This window comes from Gopherus flavomarginatus, chromosome 5 (genome assembly GCF_025201925.1).
Source record: "Gopherus flavomarginatus isolate rGopFla2 chromosome 5, rGopFla2.mat.asm, whole genome shotgun sequence".
Classification (NCBI taxonomy): domain Eukaryota; kingdom Metazoa; phylum Chordata; order Testudines; family Testudinidae; genus Gopherus; species Gopherus flavomarginatus.
This window is the reverse complement of record NC_066621.1, coordinates 10,282,673-10,300,626: the sequence shown is the minus strand read 5'-3', so window position 1 is coordinate 10,300,626 and position 17,954 is coordinate 10,282,673. Positions and strand designations below refer to the sequence as shown.

Sequence of the window (17,954 nt, the reverse complement as noted above, 5' to 3'; positions counted from 1 at the left end):
TCCTGACATCATGTGGCTTTAACCCAAACTTGGAAATCTACTTAACTCAACCTACCTCTCCTGCTGCAACAGTGTGGCTCCCAGGATCCAGACCCGGCCTTTGGTTCCTGCTTGCAGCCATTTTCTGCCAGGGAGAAGCAATGAGTCAGTTTCTCTGACAGACAAGGCTCCTATTCATCTCCCATTTTAACTCACCCCTGGTAGCTGAGTGGCACTGGCACTCTCTCAGATGCAGCCGCATGCAGCAACCAGGGGCTAATCTTGTAGCCATAACCTCCTGGGTGGTGATTAAGAACCAGGTTGAAGCAGCAGGCCCTCCCCCAGGGCTGCCAGCAGAGCCTGGTCCCTGCCCCTTTCTGGAGCTACAAACACTGCAGGAGAGTTCCCGAATCCTCACCTTCCAGAGCAGGTGGGGGGGGTTCAGGTTTTGGGCTTCAGCCCTGGGATGGCAGGCAGCAGGCTTTGGCCATGTGACTGTGGGCTCCATCCCCCAGCCACAAGGGGTTTGGGCTCACCTCTCCCACATGTCACCCCTGGCCCCTGCTGCCACCTCCACCCCCCCCCCCCAAACACACACGCCTCCCTACCCACCTCCTCCATCCAGGGCTTAATTTGTCCCCCAGCTTGCCAGGGCTGAGTAAATCTGTGAAAAGTGATTAACAAAGCTTTTCACAGTAGCAGATTTACTAGCTAGCAAGTTCTAAAAATTAAAAAAAAACAAAAAACCACCCATGTAAAGCACCTTATTTGTGTGTCTGTTTAGGAGCAGACAACAGAGACGACAGCGCATTTTTATTATTGAGTCTGCAAAAATCTAAATCACAAAGATTTTGACATGTCTAGGTGCATATTTGTTTTTCCAAAAGTTAATTAGGAATTTTAGGAAAAAATTGTGAGAGCAGCCACCAGCAAGAGGTGGTGGCGGCAGCAGCACTGAGGCCACCAGAAAAAAAGAATTGTTGAGAGAGCCCCCTTAACCTGGCTGCTTAGGATTGAGGGAATGGGCCTTGTTTGTTTGCCCTCACAGCACAGGAGGAGATGAGCTTTCTGCGGCTAGCCCATACTGAGTGCATTGATTGCACAGCAGAGAGTGTCAGGGTTTTGCTCCACTCTTTAAAACATCTACAAGTAACCAGACACCCTGCTAGCTGGTGCACTACCTGTGTAGGAATTCTTAGTGTTCACACCTCAGAAAGGGTCACAATTGTGACAGTTGTTGGCAGCCTCAACCAAGAGAGCTCTGATCAGAGAGGGGAATTCAGACCTTCTATGGCCTGTGCTGTACCTGCTGTGTGAGTCCAAGAAAGCCAATCTGCCACCATTAGCTATGCTGAGGTGCAGCGAGAGTCAGTGACCTACAGTGGCACATGAAATCAGGCTTTCTAGATAGTTTGGAAAGATGTTTTGCCCAGCAGTGAGTTTTGCTGGCAAATGCCTCCCTAAATATGTGAGACGAGCTTGGCTCCCAGCCCTGCCCGAAACCTTCCGGGTTGTGGCTGAGTTTGTATCAAGTTTAACATGTCTCCAGTATGAATTTGCAACTTGTTGTGTCTGCAAATAGTTTCACAATAACTTTTTTCTCTTTCCTCTGTATAGGTAACTAGCTTCTGCTGGCACTAGAGCAGCTCACTTGTACCCCCTTGTGGTGAAAAGAGAGGTTAATATGCATCGCACACCAAGCAACAGCACTAAATGGGATAGCAGTTTACCTTTTAAGTTAAGAGGTATTGTCCGGTCTCTTGTTGCTCCTCCTCCAGCTACATGTGTCATGTTCGCTAGGAAAAAGGTGGTCATGTGGCTCAGCACAGGCCTGGAACTCAAGATCTGGGTTCCATTTCCAGTTCTGCCACTGACTCCACGTGGGACTCTGGGTGAGTCACTTAGGTTCTCTGTGTTGCAGCTCCCCATCTGAAAAATGACAATGTGCTTTTTTCTTTGTCTGTCTTGTCTGTTTAGAGTTTAGGCTTTGTAGGACATTGAATCTTTGTAGGAGTTAGCACAAGGGGCCCTGACCTTCTGCTAGAACACAATAATTGTTACCAGATGCAAGTCTGAATTAACTCTTCACATTTGCAAAGCTTTCTATCTTAACGTTACTTACTGATGCATACTCTACAGAATGAACCTGGGTTTATAAAGTGGGATTAAGTGAGATAAGTGGGCTTGGTTTTGAGGCTTAAATATTTTTTAAGTGGTCTGACCCAGTGTTTAATAGGGTTACTTAAAGGGATGTGGAGTATTACCCCTGGCTGCTTTGCTCCCCTCCTTTGCCAGTCTATGACTAGGAATTAGATGGTGAATGTTGGTTGCCCGCATCAGAGCATCAGTCCCTTGCAGCTGGCTGCAGTGTGTCAGTGGGCAGGACACAGGGGTTACAATATTTTATGCTAGGTATGTCAGGCCATCAGTGGAGGAGGAGAGAAGTGAGAAGCACAAAGGGCATGTGGCAGGGAGATGATGGGTGAAGCAAAGAGGCTTAGCGTGTGGGTACTGACTATCTGGAAAGATGAGATGGAGGAGATTACCCCTTCCCATCCAAAAAGGGAAAGGGAGACATTTCTCCTCCAGCTATTGGTGGTTACCACTGGATTTCCTCATGCAGGCTGTGCTCCTATGCCCAGCAACTGCTCCCACTGACTGGGGGTGGGTGGGGAGAGGAGCAGCTCCAGATTCTCAGAGATGATCGCTGTATGTCCAGCCACCATTGCCTGTACCCTCTCCCACATAGAAGTGGCTTTGGTGGCCTCATGTTGCTTGTATGTGCCAGTGTTGTGCTGTTGCAAAGCTGCTGTGTGGCATGGTACAAGAGGGGGTGCCTGTGGAAGATGGGCAGGGCCAAAGGGCAGCTCACTTGAGGGCCTCCTCTACCCTCCACTGAAGGCAATGGGAGCCCTTCCCCTGTCTTTAATAGGAGATGGTTTGGACCCACTGGGAGTGGGTGTGGGCCTGTGAGTAAGTGGCTTTATAACTGGTTGCTTTAACAGCACTGTCCCTGAGGAGATCACTCTGGAAAAGCCCTCTGGCAATGAAACCCATGGAGTGTAAGAGGAGACTGAGGAGCTTCTTGTCTGACAGGATGTTACAGCAGGGCTGGTTAGGCTGCCTAGGAAAGTGACTAGTATCAGAGGGGTAGCCGTGTTAGTCTGGATCTGTAAAAGCAGCAAAGAATCCTGTGGCACCTTATAGACTAACAGACGTTTTGGAGCATGAGCCTTCGTGGGTGAATACCCACTTCGTCAGATGCATGTAGTGGAAATTTCCAGGGGCAGGTATATATATTCTCTAGCTTGCCTGCATATATATACCTGCCCCTGGAAATTTCCACTACATGCATCTGACGAAGTGGGTATTCACCCACGAAAGCTCATGCTCCAAAACGTCTGTTAGTCTATAAGGTGCCACAGGATTCTTTGCTGCTTTTAGGAAAGTGACTGTTCTCTAATAGGACTTTTCCAGAAGGCCAGGATCGAACGGCCTGGAAAGAGCTCCCTTCCACTCTGCCAGACTCCAAGCAGAGACCTTCAGCAGTGCCCATGCGCTCAGCATGGAGGCTGCCCTCCAGTCTCCCTGGAGGGTGCAGTTTCAAGAAAGTACCACAGACGTATTTATTTAAATTACTTTAATAGGCTGGAGCAACTAGAGGCCTTAACATCACTTGTCATCGTTTCAAATTTTATACTTGATAGGTTTTAAAAAAAAAAAAATTTTCAATATAAATTTTAAAAATCCAGTTTAAATAAAAAAAAATCTCTTGGGGGGGGGGTTGGGTTGTGAAAAAGCCATTGATTGGTCTTGCCCTTGATTTTAGAAGAACTACTTCATCTGAGAGAATCAGAAACTGCTTGTCTTCTATTCAAGAAGAGGAGGCAGCAAAATTCATCCTAGCAGTAATTTGTTGGGCCTTATTTGCTCAGTCTTAAACAAACAAGTGTGCAAAACTCTACCTGGTCTCTTTTATATAGGCCCAGCTAAGAGGTGGTGGGAGGGGCAGGAATGCTGACTCCATCCCGGATCCACTAGCAATCGCACAGGATATTGCCACAAAACTTACATTTTACTGCCAAACTGTCTAAGCCATTCCTCCTCTGTGCTTCCTGGTTTCTAAATGTCAAATCCACAAAACCTTCCCCTTGCCAGTCACTGCCCAGGTGGTGCAGCAGGCAGAGGAACCTGAGCAGTAACATTGTGACACCAGAGGTAACTCAGCCACCTGTCGCTCCCTGACTCCTCTAACCCTGAGCATAAACCCGAAGCCTGAGCCCTGCCTTGGGCATCGCTCCCACGGAAACCTGCAGGTTCATTGACTGACCTATGCAAATCACCTGTGGAGAGTTAGCACTGACTGGCTGAATTCACTCGAAACTCACAATGCCCTTCAGCTTACAGCGCTAATGGAAGGGGCACAGGGTGGAAATCAGGCTTTTCTGGTGGCCCGTTTTCCAATTGAGAAGAAGGGACAAGAGAGAAGGAGGAAGAGGGAAGCAAAATGGTCAAATTCCAAACACCCCCAGCGAGTCACAGATTAATTCCAAGCCCAGAGGAAACCACTGTTGTCTGACTTTCTGTTTCACTTCGGCCATAGAATGTGCCTCAAAATAATTCCCATAGGAATTAGAGCAGATTTTTTAGTAAAACACCCAAGCTTGATTTTAAAATAGGCCAGTTGTGGAAAATCCAGCACAACCCTCAGTGAATTGCTCCAAACTCTGATGTTAAAAATGCTCCTCGCCTTATTTCCAGTGTGTATTGGTCTAGCTTCGACTTCCAGCCATTGTCTGCTCATAACCTTTATCTGGTGAAGTGAAGATGGAGGCTTGCTGCAGCAAGGCTACAGGGCTCTCTGAGGTTTCCCTTGCCCTGCATCCTGTCCTGTCTGGCTGATGTCAAGGGAGTTCTGTGAGGTCACAGATGCCTCATTCATAGAATATGAGGGTTGGAAGGGATCTCAGGAGGTCATCTAGCCCAACCCCCTGCTCAAAGCAGGACCAATTCCCAACTCATAGTCTTTGCTCAATGGGCTGAGTTCCTGCCAAAAGCTTTTCTGAAGTCACTGCCAGACCCACCTTTCCCTGGCAGGCCTGATGTCTGCCCCTGGCCAGCCCAGCTGGATGTTTGAGCTGCACCCCAGATCACCCCACTTGCACATTATTGATTCTGGGGAGCGAGCAGGATACCCAGTAAAACAGCAGGGTCTGTTCCTAGCCTCCCACTGAGCTTTTCATAGAGGTTATGAAACAATTCGATCTCCTAATCTGGCCTCTATTTCACAGACTATGAAATTTCACACATTTTGCACCATATTAAGCCCAATTGCTTGTAATTCACTAAAAGGCACCTTCCAGAATGGCAGGCAGTTGTGACGTGAGACACCAGGAAACAGAGACTCCACCTCTCCTCTGGGTAATTTGTTCCAGTGGCTAGTCTCCTTCAAAAATGTGTGCCTATGTCTCATTTGAATTTCTCTGGCATCAGCTGGCAGCTGTTGATTCTTCTTGTGCCTTTTTTGGCTAGATCGAATTAGTCCTGCCCTGTGAAATCCAATCTCCCCGTCCTGCTAGGACCCCCCAGCCACGAGAACCCAGTAGGGGCCTCCTAGCTGTTTCTCTGCCCGGCTGGTGACAGGACTTCCTCTCCATGGGGATATCAGACGCACCTGCAGAGGCAATGCAGAAGTGAGTGCGCTGCATCAGCCCAGCGTTGGGCTCAGGGCTTTGGCCCTGGCAGCTTCTGCTCCAGTCACATCTCTGGGTGTCCCGACTCAGAGGTTCTGCCCCCCCCCCCGTGGGGTCAGCCAGTGCTGGGGCACTGGGCTCAGGACTTTCATGCCCCTCCCTACTCCTGCTGGTGCTCTGGGTGCCTGGGCTCGGGGCTTCTGCCTGGCATCTGAAGCGACAGCTCGGGGCTTCCCTTGCAGTTCCTTTTGGGGCTCAGGGGTCCATTTCTCTGGATGCCCCGAAAATGGTAGGAGCCAAGGTGCTCCCAAGTAGTTGGTAGGAGCTGAGGGGCTGACAACAGGAAGGACCCACTTGCACATCTGGGAACCTACTCTAGCTTCAGAACGGTTGCTGGCTGCTGCCCTTGGAGCCCAGGTCTGAAGGCAGCACACAAGTGAGGATGACAATGCTGTGACCCCCCTCACAGCAACCTCTGAACTCCCCCATTCTCCCAGTTTGGTCGGGACCCCCATGGTTACAATACCATGAAATGTCAGGTGGAAACATCTGAAATGGTGACACTGGTCAATTTCAAGGCGAGAGGGTTTGTAAATGAGTCAAAGTGAGCCCTGAATTTGGTAGGGACCTGGCTATAATGGAGGCCCGAGCAGGTTTGCACTCTCTTTTCTCTTGAAAGGCCATGGAGAATTCCTGCTGCCTGAGAAACTTCCCAGAATAAGCTACCAGGACTGGGGGGAAATGAAGGAAACCAACCAAAGCCTGAGCTAGGATGGAGAGCATTGATCTAAGTGGTGTTTGAACCCCTCCACCCCCACCTGCCTGCCTGCGGTGAAACGGACAGAGGGGCACTGATTTCTAGTTGTGAACTTGCTACAGACCGTGGGCTTCAGCACAAGCCGTACAGCCCATACTCTGAACTCTTGGATAAACAGCAAAGCTGGCTTTTCCGAAACCTTTCCCCCCAGTGCTCTGCCTCCACTTGGGATTGTGCCCAGCAGAGGCTGGTGGAGGGGAGAGGAAGGGAGATGAGGCCATGCAAATGTTGTAGCATCCGCACTACCCCACAGACACACACACCCAGCAATGCAGGGCATAATATCCAGGACAGTAAATTATTTGGCCATAACCTACAAAATCTTCAGTGTTGAAAGTCCAATTTCTCTAGAAAACGATGGGAGGGAGGGGTTAGAGAGTTGCAGTAACCACCTGGACTTCCAGTCTCTGGCCAGGCACATCCCCCTCTCCAGAGTTTTCACTGCTATTGTCTCCAAACTGGTGGTCCTGATCTAATGCGTGGTCACCTCCTGGCCTTTAGGGACATTGGCAGGATCTTCGCTGTTCCCAGCTGCAGCATCACCCTCATTATCCTGCCTGATAAGGATCCCACCAGGGCTCAGCTAAATGGCATGTGGCATGACAGGCTCCTTGCTGAGGGCCCTTGACAGCGCCCAATTGAGATCTGAATCGGACGGGCACGTGCAGGTGCATTGCCTGACTTTTTACTGGACTCCTGGACTCTCTCATGCTGCTGCTTCAAATGTTCCTTCTCGCTCAGCGCTGAGAAGCAGAATGCTCCTTGCCCTTTGGCTGTGCGGCACACAGATGTCTAGTCCTGCTGCTCTGAAAGAAACCATCTTCACAGCTCTAATCCTGGCAGATATTGATTAAAATCTTGCCGCGCTCCTCTAAGTGTATTTGTGATTGGACGTGCTTCTTGCTAGGGGGGATTTTCAGACACATGAACTGCATAACACAGAGGGAAAGACAAAAAGAAGCATCAACATGTCTAAGAACTTGGACAATATTTGAAGACCATACGTTGGTGTCAACCTACCTCCTGCTGCCGGGCGATACAACTGGTATTTTAACGACACACTCACTCCACTTGTGCCTGACCTGAGATTCAGGAGGGATAGCTTAGTGGTTATGGCCTACTAAAGCTAGTATTGTAAGTTCAATCCTTGAGGTGGCCATCTAGGGAATAGAGGTAAAATATTGTCTGGGGATGGGTCAGGTCCTGCTTTGAGCAGGGGGTTGGCCTAGATACCTCCTGAGGTCCCTTCCAACCCTGCTATTCTATGAATTCTGTCCTCTCGTGTTGGCAGAACAAATAAACCCCACCTCCCCTTACACAATCCCTTTGAGTTCAAGAAACAGAGATCTCTCTCTTGCAACAAGCTTTAACATTATGGGGCAAAGACTAAGATGAGTGGTCTATTATTCATTCTAATACCTGAGGAAAGCTCCAAAATCCATTCCGTCGACCAGGAGAAAAGATTGTTTTTCTGTTCTCAAAGTGCTGATGCTTTTGACCCCAAAATGTCGTCTTAATTTTCTCTCACAAAGTAACTTGCAGTGAAATGGGACCAACTGCCTAAACTATCCTGAACACTACATGTCAGAGTTTGGGAATATCAAGATAGATCATCACCTGGCGTCAGTTGTCACGGATCCATCAGCATCAGCAGAGCTACGGTGATTTATACCAAGTGAGTGTCTGGTCCATTGTGCTGTAATGAGTTATAAGATTTCATATGCTGTGCATATGAAGATGAAAATAGTCTGTTTAAAATTACCCCTTAGTTTCAAAGAATCTTGTTAATGGAGGGTTTTTTCTTTTTTTCCCTAAAAATGGGCTTCATTTATTTGAATATCAAACATTTTCATTGAAAATTTTCCAGAGTGGGTTTTGTGCTGGTGAACTATTCCCAGTCGACAGCCCTGGAGAGAGAAGATTGTGAAAAAAGACAGTACAGTATGGAATGGGCTTCCCCAGTGCGCCATTCTCTGCCCCCATGGAAGGTCTCATGGGTTTGGGGTCGATACACACCGATAATGGAATGAAATCTCTCTTGCATAGTTGAGTTTTCTTCTTAGTTTGAAGCGGGAGAAGGAACGGGAACATCTGGACCCACCTAGCTTCCAAGGGAACCATCTTTCTTGATGCTGTTTGACCTGCAATACATTGTGGCCCTTTAGGTGGAGATTCTCTAGAAAGCTGCTTTATGACTCTACTAAAGAACTATCTTCTAAGGACAGGCTGGTCCTCCCACTGTCTCCACTCACTCATGGGAAATTATAGAGATTTGTAGCCATAGGTTGTACAGTCTGTTTAATATTATGTTTTTTTCTCTTGATGTTTTCTGATAGGTTCCTGTTGTGGTGAAATGTGATTAGTCCAAACAGGACAATTCAAACGTGTGCGTGTCTGTGTGTGCGCACATGTGTTTTAATTTTTCACATTGATAAGGTAAAGAATTGTAGAAATCTAGTACCAAAATAGCCACATTACTAGGAAATGGGGCTTCCAGATGAGCGTGACTTTATGCTTCCATTTCCATATGGAAATTTTGATTCCTATCTTTGGTGTTTCTTTGTCTTGTGGAGAAATTTTGTTATTGGTGACCTTGTTCATAACTATAGATGAGCAAATCTGAAAAAAACTAGAAGCTGTAATAAAAAGCAGCCAAAGAAGATCAGTTTGTGCAAAAGATGCATATCTCGGGGAAATGATGGAACGTTCATGCAAATATGTTGTTCACCGTGTTTTTAGTTTTTAGTTGCAAGACTTGAACCAAAAATGATCTCAAAGTATTAAAGTGCTCGAATGAAAAGTCCACCAGCTATTCCAGTTTATACCAGCACAGGATCTGGCTCCATAACTTTATCTTTAAAGAGATTTCGGGTAGGAGCCCACGTAGAGAGATGGTTGGGTGGGTCTGGCTGTATTTTGCATTGGCTGAGTTGGCCAGTGGACTGGTCATGCTATTTTGTTATAGACGTTGTTTCTACTCATCAGTTAAAGGCAGGTTAAGCTGTCACAAACATCTTGGGATTTTAGACCCTGCTTTCAATTTCCTGATTTCAGTGCATTCAAAATCTCATACTGAATAGTTCAGTAAAAGAGGAAGTGTTGTTTTCTCCTCTTTGAGTTCACAACGAATTATAAATGTATATGAACTTTACTAATCTCTTTGCCTTGAAGATCTCCTCTTTTAGGGAGTGCAGAAGGTTCAAATACACTGAGTGTTCCCTTGCCTTGCTACTCACTCTGCTAGCTGGAAAGGTGATTAAATCTGATATTAACAAACAGCCTGATTCAAAGCGCACTGAAATCAATGGAAAAACTCCCCTTGGCGTCAATCTGTTTTGGATCAGACCCTCCTACAGTGAGTGGGAACACTACATTCCTAGGAAAGAGATGAAAATTGCCCTCCTCTCACAAAAACAAACAAATCGCTTTTGCATTGAACTTTTCCATGGAAATGTCAGCATTTTTACAACAAATTAAATTAAATAATAATCATCAATACAAAGATTGTTATTCAGGAGTCCTAGCAATGTAGAGTGGAAAGGACCTCCTGGAGTCAAGTCAGGCTCCCCATGCTGGGGCAAGACCAGGTCACACCAAGTAAACATCCCAATGGGTGTTTCTCTGACCTGTTCTCAAACACCTTCAACACTGAGCAGTCCACATGTTGATCTGTCTAGCTGAAGTTCCTCATGCTTCCCTTCTCCTTTATAGGCCAGTCTTGTTGGTTCGACTACATCTCCCAGTTGCTCCATTTCAAAACCAAAATACTTCAGATTTCAGCCAAAATAGTTTGGATTTGGGGTTTTATTCATAAAAGCTCAACGCTTCCCAAGGGGATAGGTGGGAATTTTGACCAGCTCTACATAAAAAGCCTCTCTTAACAGTGAGGGTAATTAACGCTTGGGATGATTTACCAAGGGTCACATGCATCTGAAGAAGTGGGTATTCACCCACGAAAGCTCATGCTCCAAAATGTCTGTTAGTCTATAAGGTGCCACAGGATTCTTTGCTGCTTTCACAGATCCAGACTAACACGGCTACCCCTCTGATACTTGTTACCAAGGGTCATGGTGGATACTCAGTTTATGGACACTTTTTAATTCAAGACTGGATGATTTTTTAAAAGATATGCTCTACTTTACAGTGAAAAATATTAGAAAAAAATTATGACCTGTTTTATACAAGCAATTAGACTAGATTGGGGGGGGTTGAATTTATCATCTGCAAACACCTTGGGATCCACAGACTATATCTAAGGGGTCCTCCAAAGGTTGTTATTACCATAGAAGACTGCTTTTCAACCTGTGGTCTGTGGATTCCTAGGGGTCCACAGATTGTGTCTACAATTTCCACCTCCATTCAAAATGTTTGATTCATCCGCAAATGAGAAAAACACCCACTGGTCTAGATAATCAAAATGATTCCTTTGGGCTTTGGAAACTATGACTAAATTAAATTTCCATTGTTTCGGCATCTCTTAAGAGATAACGCGAGTCTCATAGTCTCATAGACTTTAAGGTCAGAAGGGACCATTATGATCATCTAGTCTGATCTCCTGCACAATGCAGTCCACAGAATCTCACCCATCCACTCACTTCTAGAACAAACCCCTAACCTATGTCTGAGTTATTGAAGTCCTCAGATTGTGGTTTGAAGACCTCAAGGTGCAGAGAATCCTCCAGCAAGTGACCCGTGGCTCATGCTGCAGAGGAAGGCGAAAAACCTCCAGGGCCTCTGTCAATCTGCCCTGGAGGAAAATTCCTTCCCGACCCCAAATATGGCAATCAGTTAAACCTTGAGCATGTGGGCGAGACTCACCAGCCAGCACCCAGGAAAGAATTCTCTGTAGTAACTCAGATCCCAACCCATCTAACATCCCATCACAGACCACTGGGCATACTTACCTGCTGATAATCAAAGATCAATTGCCAAATTAATTGCCAAAATTAGGCTATCCCATCATACCATTCCCTCCATAAACTTATCAAGCTTAGTCTTAAAAGCCAGATATGTCTTTTGCCCCCACTACTCCCCTTGGAAGGCTGTTCCAGAACTTCACTCCTCTAATGGTTAGAAACCTTCATCTAATTTCAAGTCTAAACTTCCTAGTGTCCAGTTTATATCCTTTTGTTCTTGTGTCCGCATTGGTACTAAGCTTAAATAATTCCTCTCCCTCCCAAATATTAATCCCTTTGATATATTTATAAAGAGCAATCATATCCCCCCTCAACCTTCTTTTGGTTAGGCTAAACAAGCCAAGCTCTTTGAGTCTCCTTTCATAAGACAGCTTTTCCATTCCTCGGATCATCCTAGTAGCCCATCTCTGAACCTGTTCCAGTTTGAATTCTTCCTTCTTAAACATGGGAGACCAGAACTGCACACAGTATTCCAGATGAGGTCTCACCAGTGCCTTATATAACGGTACTAACACCTCCTTATCTTTGCTGGAAATACCTCACCTGATGCATCCTAAAACCGCATTAGCTTTTTTAATGGCCATATCACATTGGCAGCTCATAGTCATCCTGTGATCACCCAACACTCCAAGGTCTTTCTCCTCCTCTGTTACTTCCAACTGATGCGTCCCCAATTTATAACTAAAATTCTTGTTCTTAATCCCTAAATGCATGACCTTGCACTTTTCACTATTCAATTTCATCCTATTACTATTACTCCAGTTTACGAGATCATCCAGATCTTCCTGTATGATATCCCAGTCCTTCTCTGTGTTAGCAATACCTCCCGGCTTGTGTCATACGCAAACTTTATTAGCACATTCCCGCTTTTTGGGCCAAGGGCAGTAATAAAAAGGTTACATAAGATTGGTCCCAAAACTGATCCCTGAGGAACTCCACTAGTAACCTCCTTCCAGCCTGACAGTTCACCTTTCAGTACAACCCGTTGTAGTCTCTTCTTTAACCAGTTCCTTATCCATCTTTCAATTTTCATATTGATCCCCATCTTTTCCAATTTAACTAATAATTTCCCATGTGGAACCATATCAAATGCCTTACTGAAATCGAGGTAAATTAGATCCACTGCGTTTCCTTTCTCTAAAAAATCTGTTACCTTCTCAAAGGAGGAGATCAGGTTGGTTTGGCACGATCTACCTTTTGTAAAACCATGTTGTATTTTGTCCCAATTACCATTGACCTCAAAGTCCTTAACTACTTTCTCCTTCACAATTTTTTCCAAGACCTTACATACTACAGATGTCAAACTAACAGGCCTATAGTTACTCGGATCACTTTTTTTCCCTTTCTTAAAAATAGGAACTATGTTAGCAATTCTCCAGTCATACGGTACAACCCCTGAGTTTACTGATTCATTACAAATTCTTGTTAATGGGCTTGCAACTTCATGTGCCAGTTCCTTTAATATTCTTGGATGAAGATTACCTGGGCCCTCTGATTTTTTCCCATTAAGCTGTTCGAGTTTGACTTCTACCTCAGATGTGATAATATCTACCTCCATATCCTCATTCCTATTTGTCATCCTACCATTATCCCTAAGCTCCTCATTAGCCTTATTAAAGACTGAGGCAAAGTATTTGTTTAGATATTGGGCCATGCCTAGATTATCCTTAACCTCTATTCCATCCTCAGTGTTTAGTGGTCCCACTTTTTCTTTCTTTGTTTTCTTCTTATTTATATGGCTATAGAACCTTTTACTATTGGTTTTAATTCCCTTTGCAAGGTCCAACTCTACATGGCTTTTAGCCTTTCTCACTTCATCCCTACATGTTCTGACCTCGATAAGGTAGCTTTCCTTGCTAATCCCACCCATCTTCCACTCCTTGCAGGCTTTCTGCTTTTTCTTAATCACCTCTCTTGCTCATCCAGCTTGGTCTACAACTCCTGCCTATAATTTTTTTCCCCTTTCTTGGGATGCAAGCTTCTGATAGTTTCTGCAACTTTGACTTGAAGTCATTCCAGGCCTCCTCCACCTTTAGACCCACAAGGTCTTCAGTCCAATCCACTTCCCTAACTAATTTCCTTAATTCTTTAAAGTTTAGCCCTTTTGAAATCCAAAACCCTAGTCCTAGATCTACTTTTGTTTATCCTTCCATTTAGTTTGAATGGAATTAGCTCATGATCACTTGAAGCAAGGTTGTCCCCTACAACCATTTCTCCTATAAGGTCCTCACTACTCACCAAAACCAAATCTAAAATGGCATCCTCTCTTGTTGGTTCTTCAACTACTTGATGAAGAAATCCTTTCAGCTATCGCATCCAGAAAAATCTGAGCCCTATTATTATTACTAGCACTTGTCCTCCAGTCTATATCTGGGAAGTTAAAGTCTCCTATGATCACACAATCCCTATTAGTATTTACTTCATTAAAAACATTAAAGAGGTCTCTATCCCTATCCAAATCAGATCCTGGCGGTCTGTAGCACACCTCAAGTGCTATCTCAGGGGAGGCTCTAGTAGCTTTCTTTCCCAATGGGATTTTTGCCCAGACAGACTGTCTTATCCATTCCATCACTTCTTATTTCTTTACAGTTAACCTCATCATTGATATACAATGCTACTCCACCACCTTTGCCTTTATCTCTGTCTTTCCTAAACAGCACATAGCCTTCAATACCTGTACTCCAGTCATGACTACTATTCCACCATGTTTCTATTAGCCCTATAATATCTGGTTTCATTTCCTGCACCAGTAGCTCTAGTTCCTCCATTTTGTTACCTAGGCTCCTCGCATTAGTGTACAGACCTCTTAATTTTTGCCATTTGGCTTCACTGTACATCAGATTTATTGTTGTGGTACCCACTGCTTCTATCCCTTCCTCTGCCTCTTCTTTGACACAGAGCACAGTGACAGGAGAAATGGCTCCTGGAAACTGCACCAGAGTCACTGGCTTCATTTTCTGGGGAATAACTGACAGTCTAACGCTGCAAAACATCCTCTTTGTGTTCTTCTTTGCTATTTATTTCTGCACCCTGGTGGGAAATGCCTGGATGATTGTGCTGATTAGCGTTGACTCCCACCTCCACAGCTCCATGTACTTTTTCCTCAGCAACTTGTCCCTCTTAGATGTTGTCTGCTCCTCTGTGATTGCCCCCAAGGCGATGCTCAGTTCCCTAGTGAGGAGTAAAGACATTTCTTTCCCTGGGTGTGTGGTTCAGTTTTTCCTCTTCTCCTGTGCCAGCAATGAGCTTTGCCTCCTGGCTGTGACGGCCTACGATCGCTTTGTGGCCATCTGCAACCCATTGCTTTATTATGTCATCATATCCAAGAGAGTCTGCTTCCAGCTGGTGGCTGGCTCTTCCCTACGCGCCTGTGTCAATGCCACTGTGCATACGTGTAGTGAATTCAGTCAGTCCTTCTGCCACTCCAGTGTCCTCAATCATTTCTTCTGCCATAGTCACCCACTCCAAGAAATCTGCTCTGACTTTCATATCAATAAGCGCGTGCATTTCATCTTTGCAGACATTGAAACAATAGGCACCATTTTCACCATCCTCATCTCCTTCATTTACATCATCTTTGCCATCCTGAGGATCCGCTCCATGTCAGGAAGGCACAAAGCCTTCTCCACCTGTGCCTCCCACCTGACTGTCGTTTCCTTGTTATATGGGACCCTGATCTTTACATATTTACGACCCTCATCTGGCAGCTCAGTGGACTGGGAGAAAATGGTGGCCGTGCCCGTTACCCTTGTGATACCCATGATGAAGCCCCTGATCTACAGCCTGAGGAACAAGGAGGTGAAGGACACCCTGAGGAGGACAATACACCAGAAAATTATTCCTCGCTGGATGTAAATATGGGGACTGTTTTTTCTGATCAGTACTGGAGTGCAGATATGAGCTAGTTCTCACTCATTAAGTCATTGTGCAGAAATTTCTGTCATCATGTGACTTACAGGAGAAAACAATGTGCAAATGAAACTTGAGCCCGATTAATGAAGGAAGGCTCCATTTCCCTTGAAAAACAGTGTCCAGTAACTGTGTTACAGCTTCTCCTTTATGCACTGATATATGACTTCTGCAATATAGACCACAAGCTTAATATGAGTCAACAGTGTGATACTGTTGCAAAAAAAGCAAACGTGATTCTGGGATGCATTAACAGGTGTGTTGTAAACAAGACATGAGAAGTCATTCTTCCGCTTTACTCTGCGCTGGTTAGGCCTCAACTGGAGTATTGTGTCCAGTTCTAGGCACCGCATTTCAAGAAAAATGTGGAGAAATTGGAGAGGGTCCAGAGAAGAGCAACAAGAATGATTAAAGGTCTTGAGAACATGACCTACGAAGGAAGGCTGAAGGAATTGGGTTTGTTTAGTTTGGAAAAGAGAAGACTGAGAGGGGACATGATAGCAGTTTTCAGGTATCTAAAAGGGTGTCATCAGGAGGAGGGAGAAAACTTGTTCACCTTAGCCTCCAATGATAGAAGAAGAAGCAATGGGCTTAAACTGCAGCAAGGGAGATTTAGGTTGGACATTAGGAAAAAGTTCCTAACTGTCAGGGTAGTGGAATAGATTGCCTAGGGAAGTTGTGGAATCTCCATCTCTGGAAGTATTTAAGAGTAGGTTAGATAAATGTCTATTAGGGATGGTCTAGACAGTATTTGGTCCTGCCATGAGGGCAGGGGACTGGACTCTATGACCTCTCGAGGTCCCTTCCAGTCCTCGAGTCTATGAGTCTATCTCCCCCTGTGTGTTCAACCTTTTGAACTATGTTGGTTAACTTAGCAGCTGATATAAAGAGGAGATGCTCAGATTGTAATTATTTCCATTTGTCACCCCTATTATCTCAGTTCCCACAGCCCCCTCCCCCACCCAAATCACTGAACAATTAAAGGGAGGTGAACACAGAGAGGTGTTTTTATAGACACATAGTCAGACAGATGGTTCTGTTCGGGGACACACAGGTAGACACTAGACAGATGAATGTTTTTCTATGGGGCTAGATAGACAGAGAGACATGGTTATGTCTGGGGTTAGATAGACAGAAACAGGTCATTAGACATACGCAGGAGAAAGGAAGGATGCCAGAGGTTATCACAGTCACCTAAGAGTTGAGGGGTCTGAGTTTAAATTCTGCCTTCACTGCAGACTTCCTTTGTAAACTTGAGCAAATCACTTAGGGCCAGATTTTTTAAAGGGATTTCAGTTCCTAATTCCCATTGACTTCAATGGGATTTATGTGGCCTAAATACCTTTAAAAACCTGGGTTTAGACTCCCTTTGCCTTTGTTTGTCACTTGTAACATGGAGGTAAGAGGACGACTGTGGTAAGCAAGACAAGAGAAGTGATTCTTCTGCCCTACTCTGCACTGAGTAGGCCTCAGCCAGAGTATTGTGTCCAGTTCTGGGCGCCACTTTTCAGGAAAGATGTGGACAAATTGCAAAGAGTCCAGATAACAGCAACAAAAATGCAAATGCCATGTCTCCATGTGGCTCGCAGAAGCAACGGCACATCCCCAATCCGGCTTCTATGTGTAGGGAAAGACAGGAGGCTCGACACACTGCCCATGCCCCGAATACTGGCCCTGCAGCTCCCATTGGCTGGAAACCATGGCCAATAGGAGCTGCACGGGCATCGTCTGCAGACGAGCAGTGCACAGAGCCTCCTACCTGCATCTCCTTTCTATGCCCCACCCGTGAGCTCCCTTCCACTCTCTGTACCCTTTATCCCAGCCCAGAGCACCCTCCTGTACCCAAATTCCTCATCCCCAACCCCACCACAGAGCTCACATTTCCCAGCCCTCATGCTCTCCCACACCCCAACTCCAATTTTGTGAGCATTCATGGCCCTCCATACAATTTCTATACCCTGATGTGGCCCTTGAGCCAAAAAGTTTGCCCATCCCTTGTCTAAGGCCACCAAATGTTCGCAGTTACATGTCCAATGATGCCAGCCTCCATCACTCACTGGTTAAATCTTCAAACAAGCCCCTGTCTCCCATTCTGACCCCACACTCAGGAGGAGCTCCCTGTAAACAACAGCAAAACGACCTCCTCATCCCAGGGGCTCTTTGACTCTTTACTTATTCCCATGTCCCAGCAGGCTTGCCATCTCCTTCGCTGCTGCAATGTACCAGTTCCATGGTAAGCTTTGCTAGGTGCAGGCTGTGAACCCACAGTGTTAATCTTAGGTAAATTTTGTGAGTCAGGCCTGGCCTGTTTGATAATACCTGCCAGTGACTTTGCAGCACAGCCATAATCACTGTCTTTTCAGTTACGGTGACCTCTTCACGCACCTCAATGCTCTCGAGTGGAATATCCCTATGTCATTCAGGCCTCAGATCCATAACAGGCTGTCTTACAATTCTCTGCACAGAATATCATCTTGACAATGGCTTCACTATTGTGATGCACTTTTAACCTGTTTATATGCACAGTCCGAGATGCATCCTTACGGTGGGGTCCACATACATTGCGGGTAACAGCGTGACCCCCTCCCTACCACATCAGAAGGCCCCTCCCATCAGTTTTGCAATTTGTACTTTCCAGGA

The 17,954-nt window shown here is 45.6% G+C and overlaps 1 protein-coding gene and 1 long non-coding RNA gene across 2 annotated transcripts in view; one reads left to right on the top strand and one right to left on the bottom strand.

The window, feature by feature from the left end:
- Positions 1-127, bottom strand: part of LOC127051745 (uncharacterized) — a 29,276-nt gene extending 29,149 nt beyond the window's left edge. Inside the window, exon 1 of the long non-coding RNA XR_007774588.1 lies at positions 56-127. This is a non-coding gene — a long non-coding RNA (uncharacterized LOC127051745). The remainder of the gene's footprint in view (positions 1-55) is intronic.
- Positions 128-14,321: 14,194 nt separating this feature from the next.
- On the top strand, positions 14,322-15,260 carry LOC127051706 (olfactory receptor 1052-like). The gene has a single exon (XM_050954373.1). The coding sequence runs from the start codon at positions 14,322-14,324 to the stop codon at positions 15,258-15,260; it is 939 nt and encodes a 312-aa protein (XP_050810330.1).
- The last annotated feature ends 2,694 nt before the right edge of the window (positions 15,261-17,954 follow it).